Source organism: Centroberyx gerrardi, chromosome 17 (assembly GCF_048128805.1).
Source record: "Centroberyx gerrardi isolate f3 chromosome 17, fCenGer3.hap1.cur.20231027, whole genome shotgun sequence".
Lineage (NCBI taxonomy): Eukaryota > Metazoa > Chordata > Actinopteri > Beryciformes > Berycidae > Centroberyx > Centroberyx gerrardi.
In genome coordinates this window covers 29,534,919-29,547,335 of record NC_136013.1, presented here as the reverse complement: position 1 = coordinate 29,547,335, position 12,417 = coordinate 29,534,919, and the positions used below count along the sequence as shown (strand labels likewise).

The 12,417-nt window shown below is 39.4% G+C and overlaps 1 protein-coding gene across 1 annotated transcript in view; it reads left to right on the top strand.

Annotated features, from left to right (window-relative positions):
* The first annotated feature begins 9,129 nt into the window (after positions 1 to 9,129).
* Positions 9,130 to 12,417, top strand: part of immt (inner membrane protein, mitochondrial (mitofilin)) — a 44,339-nt gene continuing 41,051 nt past the window's right edge. Inside the window, exon 1 of the mRNA XM_078289428.1 lies at positions 9,130 to 9,263. Coding sequence (XP_078145554.1) covers positions 9,222 to 9,263 — 42 coding nt within the window. The 5' untranslated portion in view covers positions 9,130 to 9,221. The remainder of the gene's footprint in view (positions 9,264 to 12,417) is intronic.

The following is a 12,417-nucleotide window of genomic DNA, read 5'->3' as shown; positions in this document are numbered from 1 at the left end:
ATAGCATATGATTCACATAATTTTCATACTCATCAAACCATTCAGTGACCCCTTGTGCCCTGTGGATGGGGGCATTGTCATCCTAGAAGAGACCACTCCCATCAGGATAGAAATGTTTCATCATAGAATAAAGGTGATCACTCAGAATAACTTTGTATTGATTTGCAGTGACCCTTCCCTCTAAGGAGACAAGTGTACCAAACCACGCCAGGAAAATGCTCCCCACAGCATAACAGAGCCTCACTGTAGGGGTCAAGCATTCAGGCCTGTACCGTTCTCTTGGTGTACACCACACATGCACTCGCCCACTTGTCAAGAATATGGTGAAGGATGACTCATATCACTTTATTCCACATCTCTGTAGACCAGTGCCTATGGTTTTTGCACCACTGAACTCTCAGATGTGCATTCGTCTTTGTAATGAGGGGTTTATGCACTGCAACCCTACCATAATATCCCTCTCTATGCAGTTGTTGACGGACTGCTCTTGCTGACACGGTCTGACCACGTCCTGCATTGACGTTCTCAGTCACCTGAGGAAGAGTTGCTCTTCTGTTTTTCCTTACATATTGCACTAATGCACGAGCATCACGGTCATCGAATGTGCACTTTCGACCACAATTTCCTACCCTATGTACTGATGTCTTTCCCAGAGATCTAAATGCAGATGTCACTTCAGTCACTGTTCCTATTGAAACATTAGCCAGTTGAGCAGTCTTTGTGACTGAAGCTCCTGCCATCCGTGCCCCAATAATGAACCCTCTTTCAAAGTCACTTAGATCTTTTCCTCTTGCCATCTTGATCCAAAATCGAGGTCAACTGGGCCTGCTCAGCAATTTTTATACATGCCACAGAGCATGATAGGATGTTAATTGCTTAATTGTATCTTCCTTCATCCACCATCCGTGTGTGAAGCAAAATACATGTATTTTCATCTTGTTCCAAACCAAGTGCCACTGCTGTTAAGAAATTCTATGAAACTAACATGTTTTCTCAGTAAAGGCTTTTTCCTGCATACCCTTCAAAATAGTTCACTGGTATGGAGGTGGCATCAGTAGCAGATTTTAAGACTTTGTGCCTCTATAATGCAGACTTGAAGTTTTGCAATTCTCCAAGTATGGCCCTTTGACTCTTTTTTCCATTTCGGTGTGACAGCAAATACCTAGAAGTCTGTATAAGCATAGACCCAGTGCAAACTTGTTTTTCTCCCCCTAATCAATGTGTTCTGGTCGACTATTTCTATAGGGAAGAATTTTTTTACAGTTCTCCTATATTGGCTTAAATGGGTGAACTGGTTTTTTGCTTCCCTCTGGAAAATTAGTGTCAGGATTTTTTTTTCTGTGAAGTGCATTGTGTTGCCTCTGTGTATGAAATGTGCTAAATAAATTAAGTTCGATTTTATTTGATTTCTTGATAGATTTGGGTCTTCAGGATGAAGCTTAAACTAGTTCGGTTTATATTCTTGAACTGGTTCAGTTTTTATTCTATCCTGAGACTTAAAACCTCCACTAAGAGGGGAAACAATTAAATACAACATTAGGTTTGGGATCATTGATTGTTATTACTAAGTAGCCTAGATAACGTGATAGCCCTGGAACCCAGCTCTGGACGTCTGACCACAGCGCTTATGATGCAGATAAGAATGAGGTCACACAAACATCATATTTTGAGTTGGATGGTTGTTTGGTTTATTGCCTGAACTCCTGAAAGGTAGGTAGGTACTTATAATACATAGGCTAAGCACAAACTCTCTAGTTGGTAGCTTGTCTCTTGCGGTTCTAACGGCCTACTCCCTGAAGAGCAGAGGCATGCGCTGGTGCCCTTGACTCACACAAAGTACGTGCCACCTGCTGGACAAATGCACACTACACTGAGAGCACTAATAAAATTGATGGGGTATCTTTAGGAAGTACATCACTCTTGCAAAAAGCACATACATATGAAACACATAAGAGTATACCGGGTCAGCTGCCAGTGTGTGGTGAATATGCTGCGGCTGGTGACGGAGCAAACGGGACAAAATAATGGGCAGAAATGCAGTGATAGCTGAGGGAAAAGGCAATTTTGCCTGTACTACCTTACATAACTTAATTTAACATGAGATCAGCTTCATTAAAGTGTGGTGATAAAAGCTTGGCATATTTATCCTTGATTGTGTTGCAGGCTCTTCTGGTGCAGCGTTTCGTCCAGCTCATCACTCGCTGGGCGGCCTTATTGCCTAAGAAGACCTGAGCCTAGACCCAACTAGCTAGGACATTTCCATATAAACAGAATGATCCCACGCCATGAAATAAAAACAATTAATCTGTAATGAATATAGAATATTAACACACCGTTTCCCCGTTACCACAGTGTTACCACGGTGTTCTGACACGTTTCAGCTCATGCTCTTATTTTGAAAGGCTTATTGAGGCATCGTGACATCACATAGCAAGCAATACCCCTGATTGGCTGACTACATTTGTGGATTGTATTCACACTCTCCACGGTAAAACAGTGTCAAAACTATTTGTAGATAAATGCGAAGCGATCCACAAATACACTGTGATCCGCAAACACAGATTTGACACTTGAACGCTGAGCATTGCACAGAATTTGTACGCGTGTCTTGAAACAGTGGTTTGAAAATACAAGTTAGACTGTGTTTGTTTGCAAATTGTGAAGAGTGCATTTGTAGATTGGTTACACCCAAAAACAGCGGAACAGTAGTGTCAAAATTCGCGCAGACAAATCATTTTGCATTCATTCAAATTCTGGTTTTCAAGTACAAGTCACTGAATTCTATTTGTGGATCATGATGTGTTTGTTTGTGGATTTTGAATCTATTTGTGGATCATGTTTTATATTTGCAGATCATGAGTTGTTTGTTTGCGGATTTTGAATCTATTTGTGGATCGTGTTTTATATTTGTGGATCATGAAGAGTTTGTTTGTGGATTTCGAATCTATTTGTAGATCGTGTTTGTGTTTACAAATTGTAATATATATTTGTGACTCATAGTCTGTGCATTTACAATGATTTTGACATCGATTTACCCCCATACTAGTGCGCTCTCTCGATTTTAACCTGCCCAGCCTTGGTTTCCATATGAAGGAAATCGGGTAGCCAGCTTTCAAAAAATTTCGTTGGCTGGGTACCTTCCGCACCTTCAGGCAGTCCGATAATACGTATATTTTTCCTCCTGCCTCTGTTTTCGAGGTCATCGATGTGTTCAGCCATGCTTTGCATCTTTTTCTCAAGTGCCTGAATCCGCAGGTGGGCCCGGCCAGAAGCGTCCTCCACCCCCGAAATTCTTTCCTCAGCCTTGTTGGCTGTCTTTCCAAAGTTTTGCAGCTCCAGTGCCTGAGCCTTGAGCGTCTGGGATAGAGGGCTCAGCTTTTCGTCGATGACTTTTGAGATATTATCTGTCATCTCTTGAATAGCTTGATGAAGGGCAGGGTCGAGTGTACTGGTCTTGCTAGCAGCTGCTAACATTAGCTCTTCTGCTCCTGGTGGGAGGCTAGGTGAGCTCACAGTGCATGCGCTCCTGCTTGATTTCTTGGCATTTCTCAATGGCATGGTGTTAGAGCGACTCACAAAATATTCATCGATGCTCATATTATTATATCCGATGCAAAAACACTAGACTGATACAACTTAGTGTGCGAAAATAATTGAAACTATCAATGTTGTGGCGCAGAGCTCAGCAATGTGGACCGTCCGCTACGCTGCCATCTTGAATCCCCTCATGCATAGATTACTTTTAACGTATTGTGTTTTCAATCAAAATTTCCTATCATTGACTTTAATTGGTTCCGAAAAAAACTAATATGCAGACTTGAGCTAACTAGCCAAATGTTTGGCTAGACATTACCTGCATAAATTAATATGTATGCAATTGTAAATTAACCTGTTAAATGAATTTTATAGAATTATACAAAAATAAATTTTGGGGTCTGATAAACAACACAAAACAGTTAACAGTAGGAAATACCCAAAATAATAAACATAAACAATTTTGTAAATATCAATTGACCTCTCACACATGCAAATAACCACATTTTTGTGTTTTTGCTTTTTCACTTTTGTTTTGTATTAACATGTTTATTTTCTCTTCCTTCAGATGCTGTGAAGAGGTGGAGCTCCAGTGCCACAGAGCATGACATAGATGCAGCCATTGGGGAACACCTCAAACATGCTCCAGGAAGAGCTGGGGATAGTGGGCATAAAAGGAGTTTGTGAAAACAGTGTGAACTGTATACTGAGCATTAGATAAAACATGTTCACCATTGACCAGAATTTATTTTATTTTATTTATATTTTGGTACTGTGTTCATAGTTGTTGCTGTTGTTGGCAAGTTTGTATTAAAAATAAAATATTGTCCAAAAGTCAGGATTAATGTTTTTGTTTTTTATTATAAGAAAAAAGTCATGATTCCAGTAGTCCCAAGTCCAGAGGATACATTGTTAAGACGTTATATAGACGTCCAGTTCTGACTAGGACGTTAATTGGATCATTTTGGGACTGATTTTAAAGTGGATCTTGGCGTCGGGGTGGGACGTCTTAACAATTAAGGTTTATGCATTAATGGCAATGACAGAGTTGTTGCATGATTGTTTAGTATGTGTGTATATAAATAACCCAGCAAACATCAGTCCCTGGCCAAAAGTGGTTATGAGTATATCAGGATTATCATGTAAATTACACGTTGTTAAAACAGACGTCCGGGTCAGTTGGTTAGACCATTTCAGAACATGTAGCATAAATTGTTAATCTGGACATATAGGATGTATAAAGCTGCTGAATGCACACTGTGTACATAAACCTTAGCAGAATAGCTGAATAGGCCCGTTCATGGTAACGACATATTTCGACGTTGCTGGGACGCCCAGGAAGGACGTCCAGCTGATGGCCAGGTAACGTCCGGACGTCGGCACAACTTTCATTTTGGAACTATTTTTTAACCATAACAGGACGTCTTGATTGAACGTTCAAACAACAGTCATTCAATGTCTAAATGTTTGCTGGGATATGTTATTTCTTGCTTTAGTCTGCACTTTAGTGTGAAAACCAATTAGTTTCTCCTGCCAATAAAATGAGGCCTACAGTACATCATTGGCTCGCAGCTCAATTGATTTTAATTAGGAACAATTTGCAGAAGCAAATTCAAGGTGTACATCATTAGGATTAATCTTCACAGAGCTGTAAATATGTGTGTAATGGCGACAATGGCGGTTTTGACACTTTTGGAAGACATTGCCTATGGTAGACTTTGGAGAAAATGAGTGTTTAGGGACCAGGAGGATTTTTTGACCCATGATGATGACTGGCTTATGAACTGATTTAGATTTCCTAGAGCTGTTCTCTTGGAACTCTGTGTTGAATTGGGTCCTACATTAGCGAGATCAACTAAAACAAACCATTCTATACTGGTCTCTTACTTGGTTTTCTAGCAACCGGCTCTTTTCAAAGAGAGCTGGCTGCAGTTGAACAGGCCAACATCAAAGCGCAATTTACAGCGATGGTTTTCCAAATGTAATCGGCGCGATCGACTGCACTCATATTGCCATAAGGGCACCATCGGAGGAAGAATTTGCCTTTGTTAACAGAAAGCATTCTCACTCTATCAATGCCCAAATTATCTGTGATGCGAACATGACTGTGACAAATATAGTTGCTGGCTGGCCTGGATCAACCCATGATTCGTTTCACTTTCGCATTTCCTGGTTGTACAGACAAGGCGTCGGTGCTGCAGCCTCGAAAGTGATTGGCTCTCGAGACGCGAACACTGCGTACATTTGCATCTCAACTGAGGATTTACAGCTCAGAATGTGCACACTCAAAGACAACAGCACATTAGAAAAACACCTATCTGAATATAATTTTGGAATCCATTTAAGTCACCTCTAACAACTGAATGCAAGTCATGTTGCAAATTAAATAGCAAAAACAAGTAGACCTCTGAAGGCTTAACGAATCATAAAATAGTCCTTACCTAACACACCCGTTAATCTAGTGAGAATGGAAATGAAAGTGGAAGCCTATAAGCTCATCTTTTTTGAAAGATGATGATAACATATGTAGGGATACTAGGCTATTAAAGATTGCATTCAAATTCATATTCAAAACAGTTTTTTAAATACAAAAGTGAGATGAACATAAAAACCTATTGTATGCTATAGAGAAGAGTAGCATGGTGTAGAGAGTAGGTTATTACTTGCCTGTTCTCATGTCTGAATGTACAGATGATGGAAGCAGCAGTGAAGCAGCTCAGGTTGGGCTGGACTCTCTGCCCAGCCTCCCTCATGCTCCCACCCACTGTAATACCTGCTTAGACAAAAATGGCAGAATGGCTATTCTTATTGCACCCCCAAATTTTTATGTTTTAGATGTTTTTAGAGTTGACAGTAGAGAGGGCGGCATCGCAACTCAATTCTGTCATGTGTTTCAGTGCAAACAGGTATTTTACATATTTTGAATACCTTGCTTTTACTTTGAAATGTACTCTTCAAGTTTTATTTCTGATTGTATATAGACCACCTAAACCCTGTAACAATTTATTTGACTACTTTGTTGAACTACTGTCCAAAATCTCCACAGATTTTGATTGTCTAGCTATATTGGGTGACTTCAGTATTCACATCAATAATCGAAATAATAACCATGCAAGAGAACTGACTAACATGCTAGAGGCTTTTGGACTGTCTCATCATCTCGGTGGCCTGCCCACAATCAGGGGCATACCTTGGACTTCATTATCACTAGGGGTCTCAATATCACTGAAGTTGCTGCTATTGATGTTGCCAAATCCAATCATTTCTTTGTTTTCTTTGAGGTGTCTATTAAGTTGGAACTGCAAGCTAGGCCAAAAAATGTTAAAAAACGCTACATCAACGGTAATACTGCTGCAGCTTTACTAAACGCCATATCCATGTCACCAATGCCCACTGCACATTTTTATTAATAACCTTGTGGAAAAATGTTATTGAAAAGTTAGGAATTCCATTGATGACATTGCAGCTGTTAAGATGAAAATCTCTGGTAAGCAAAAAGCACCCTAGAGAAATGCTATGTCTGTAAAACAATGAAGAGAATGCCGAAAGGCTGAAATGCCAAAAAATAAAACTCCAAGTTCACTATGATATCTATAAAGAGGAGCTTCAAACTACAACATGGAACTAAGAAATGCCAGACAATCCCTTTTTTACAAGATCATTAGTGAAAACACAAACAATGACTGATAAATTCCCCAGCATCAATTGCCCCTGAGCTTCTTTCTACTGCCAGATGTAATGAATTTGCCGCCTTTTTCAATGATAGGATTGTGAGTATCAGATAACCCTCAGTGCTTCCATGTCAAGCAGGAAAGGTATGCCTCCGTTTCTTTGACACAAAAATAATTTAGTTAATATGGAACATTTTACTACTATTGACATTTGAGGAAACTATACAACAGCTTACGTTGTCCACCCTCTGCCCACAAGCTTTTTTAAAAATGTTTTTAGTGGTTTGGCGAATGGGCTATTGCAAATGGTTAACAGCTCTCTTTTGTCTGGTCTTTTCCCAAATGCTTTGAAAACTGTTGTTAAGCCTCTGTTAAAACAGAGTCGCACAAATGCCCACTATGATAATTTCCAATCCAGATTTAGACCCCACTGAGACTATTGGGACAGTCTTTAAGTTATTAGAGTTGTGAATGATCTTTATAAACACAGACTCAGGCAAGCTTTCTCTCCTTGTACTTCTGGATCTCAGTGCTTTGTTTGAAACTGTTGATCACACAATGATATTAGATAGACTAGAAAATTGGGTTGGACACTCTGGCCCGGCCTTGAATTGGTTCAAGACCTACCTGCAAGGCAGGAGCAACTTTGTGTCTATCCAGGGGCGGTTTCTGGCATAGACGACATGGGCAATTGCCTAGGGTGGCAAATGCTTGGGGGGTGCCAGGCCCTGGGAGCACAGCCTCTGCCTGCATATTCCCATGCCCTCACACACGCTCAGTTGCTCTTAATTTTGTGCTCATGTCGGGGATGTGCACAGGCCGGTGCGGGCACCCCTTCACCCACTGTGCTGCTGTGCTGTCCTTCCCACTTCTGCTGCTGTCTCCTCGTCACCAGCAAGGAGCCCCAGATGAGCTGGCTGTCAAAGAGCACCTCTCCTCGTCAAACTGTCTCACTACAGGTCAGTGAAAATAAAACAACATTAAGACACAATTATATCCATTTCAGTTTAAAAGAAGAGCTTTAATGCAAGAGTACACAATAAGTGCCGTAGCTAAAATTAGAGCGAGGTCGGCTATCTCTCCTGTTTCTAAGGCAAAAGAAGTTAATTTTAAAGCTATAAATATACATACATATATCCATGTAATGACTTGAAATTGAAACTGCAGAGCATCTGTTTTCACTTGATGGATAAATGATTGATTGTATTCCAAACTTAACATTTCAATGTTCCTATACAGTAACATAAAATGTTTTTTTCATGCAGGGAAAAGAAAATAGAATATTTTTGTAATAATATTATGATTATGGCCAAACATTTCATACATAAATGTTGATTTTTTAAGACTGCTTCAAAGTTTGTTGCTTTCATGAATGATATCACATTATTTTTCAAATCCTTGAAAAAATGTAAAGCAAATGCCCTAAAGCTATATGCAATATAATCAAGATATATGAAGACATTTAGCCCCTTGTATGTACTTTATGTTAGACTTTGATTATTGTGTTGTAAGTTCTTATTGTGTAAATCTGCTGTTCAGGTGTCTTTATTTGTAGTGACTACTTCTTGTAACTGCCTTTTGAATTATGTTGATGCAAAAAAAAAATAAAAAAATCCCAGACCCAAAGCAAAATTTGAGTAAAATGCATAGGTAAAATGCCGGATTTGTGTCTTTTTTAAATTAGTATACATACAACAACAATATCAACAAGTTCTCAACACTTTGTGTATACAACTTGATCACAATCACACAAGTACAAACACGCCAGGGGGACTAAAGGTTAATAATAAAGACAAAAATAAAGAAAATAAATAGTTAAATAAATATCTTGTAATGCCGGATTTGTGTCTGTCCTCGCGAGATGCATCTCGTGACGTCATCTTCGCAGATGGGTGTCATGCGCATGCGTACTGTCCTTGTCTCTGTGTGTCTAGAGGGGTTGACAGCTTCGACAATGAACTGTTGAGCTGCAGGTTAAATACGTTGTCATAGAAGAAACGCGAGTAAGTGAAGACCATGCTGCGGGCTTCTCTGAGAAGAGCTAATACTACAGCTCGGGTAAGACCTTTGCTAAAACAACTAGTTTACTACCATAACCATGTTAGCATTAGCCTGTTAGCCAAAGGTGTTGTCATTCAATGACCCACAGCCTGGCTCAAGGCCCTCTCCGCATATATATGTTGCTAAATACAATTTTGGGAAGGCCCGCACTCTCAGAGTTTTTATTTACATTTGAGAGTGCGGGGTTTTCACCCACTTCTGCTTAATACAATTTAAAAACGGTTGCATTAAATATAGGAAGGTCAAACCCGTTTTCGTGATGAAAAAAAAAAGCATCTACTTCGTCACAGGTGCTATATGGTCGATAAAAAAATCAAACGTTTCCATGCCTGGAAAATGCGTTTTTTTTTTTTGTTTTAAATTAAATTTTCAATTTAACCCATCTCAACTTCCGTGTAATCACTCTTGTCCGAGGGCGAGGCTATCACTTTTTCTTTTACAGGGGGTCCATCTGGAATTGCCACCGGCCTACGCCGAGACTGGCCCGGGTGGGCTGGGTCAGCACTTTAAATAATATCTATAATAATAATAATAACGTCTGCACTTCAGTTTTAGACAGTATTGCACCTTATAAGCTAAGAAAGACTAGACTGCTCTATGAAGTGGAAGTGTTGCAAGGCTTAGTACCTCTGGAAGGCCTCTAATCTTACTGTCCATCGGGGTAGTCTTAAAGGATAAGTTTGGCGATTTTGGACCTATCCAGTATATAATTTGTCTAGTGCTAGGCCTCTTGCTGCTAACAGTCCAAATGGGGTATGTCCCCCCAAAAAATGTGTTGGGCATTCTTGCTTCTTTCAACTCAGGAAAATCTCAAAGATAATTAATACCCTAGGACACAATGTAATTTTTATCTATTGATTTTTTTTTTTCATATTTGTTTTCATTAGTTAACATTCATTTCTACAATATACTGTCTGACTGGAGCAGGTGGTATTTTTTGTGGCGCTATGTGCTTTTATGAATCGTTTTCACAATATGCAGATGATCAAAAAGGGGTGGCTCGAAAACATTTTTTTTTGTCATATTTGCCCTAATTTTTTTTAATGAAGGAAAAAGATACATTTCCAATTTTTATATTATTCTTTACTTCAGAACCTCTTCTTTATGGACACAAAAGACTAGCTTCTTACCATGTGCCACAGTTGGTTTTTGACCTGTCAAATTTGACTACTTAATTCTGGAGCTATATTCACAGGTCATTATCTAAGAGAATACACCACCCAGGTCCTTGCAAATGCATAGACACCAAGATATTTTTTATTTTAAACCAGGAAGTAAAAGGATATTGAGGTATCTTTGATAGGTTTGGAGTGATTAACATTTAAACTCTTAAAAAATATATATTTTTTTTCATTTTTCAGCTACTGCCATAGGCACACATCACAAAATCAATGATCAGTGAGCTTTAATATTTGGGCTTTCTTCATCATTTATGTATATCTTCCACCAGGAGAAAAATTATCAAAATCAAAAGTTCGAGCCGGCGAAGTTCCTGAAATTTGGTTGATTTGACACGGAATGACCCTGTTTAAAGTAAATTAATTAGGAAAATTATTTTAAATATTGTCGACTTGAAATAAAGATAGATGGTGAAAGTCCTTCTACTTGACGTTCATAGAGTTTTAAAAATCAATGTCACTTTGCAGCAGGCCCTGGATCACGTGACAGGATCCTGCTGCTGGAGCAGCCAGAGAGGGGCCTGACACTGGAGGTCTGCAGCCAGACCCTTCTCAACTTTAAAATCCATTAGCGAACTGAGCAGTACAATATTGTTCATAAAGATAAGCTGAACATTTTTCTTTTCATTTTGAAAATATCGTAGGTAGGACTATGGTTTAGATTTTGAAAAAAGAAAACTATGGAAAACTGATTTTCAGCACCACACAGCAGCACTGGCTAAAATTCATGAGCACATTCTAGGGATGTTCCTAACGACTAATGTCCCTGTCGATTAAACGAAAATTTAAATTTAGACTAGTCGACTAGTCTTAAAGTAAGAAAACACTCAGAAAACAGTCAAAATTGAGCACAATTTAATCTATAAGGTTAAAACGTTGTCCGAAAAAATATTGTGTGTATTTAAGAGCCATTTGAAACCGTTAATCACATTCTTCAATAACTGTGGCACTTTGCACCGTTTATTATGAACATTGCACATTACAAAACATGACAACTCACTAAATAAAAGTTAACAAATAACATTTAAAATAACACACACACACACACACACACACACAACGTGGTAGGCCTACTTACTCGACTGCCGAAACATTTTTGTTCAGCGAAATCAACATGTCAATATGTTTGGGTGAAAGGCGAGGCCTCAGTCTATTAACAATAAGTCCAGCAGCTGAAAAAACTCTCTCAGCTGGCACAGATTTTGCAGGCACACAGAGATAGCGACTTGCAAGCCGGCATAGTTTTGGAAAGCGTCGAGTGGTTATATGCCAGTTTATTCTGACACAGCCTACATACAACCTTATTTTCCTTTTCTAGATCAAAATACTGCCAAACCGCGCTGGTTTTGCGATAGTGATGGGCATTTTAAGTAATTTCAATATTCGAGTACTCGCAAAAAAAAACAAAAACATAAGAATATGGTCCGAAATTAACACCCAAGCGAAAATGCGGGTAGGGGTCCGTGTCCGACTGGAAACACACAAGCGGAACCAAAGTTTGGCTAACGCTAAACAGTTAATTTCATAGGCTATAGGCCTGTAAGAATATCTATTACTATCTAATGCTTTCACATTTATGTAAATTGGCCAACAACGGAAAACAAATGCAATTTGAAATTCATTTATTGAACAACCAGGCTACCTTGTCGGCACTTTGCAGATCAGCCCTCAATTTCACCGCGCTTTCCTCATACATCTTCTCCACTCTCGTAGCTGTTGTTCGCTGCGATAGTAGCTTGTACTCCGGCTCAACAAACGCCATCAGCTCGCGGAAGCCTTCTCCTTCCACAAAGCTTAACGGGAGCATATCTCCAGTCACCATTTTCGTGATGAGCTGGCTAATCTTCTCTGCCCTGGTGGCATCACAACGGCGTGTGCACACTGCTAGCAAATGAGGTGATGCGAGACTGCCTGTTATCTGTCTCCGCTATTTTCTCCTTGTGCTTAATGCGCAAATGGTTAATCATCAAACT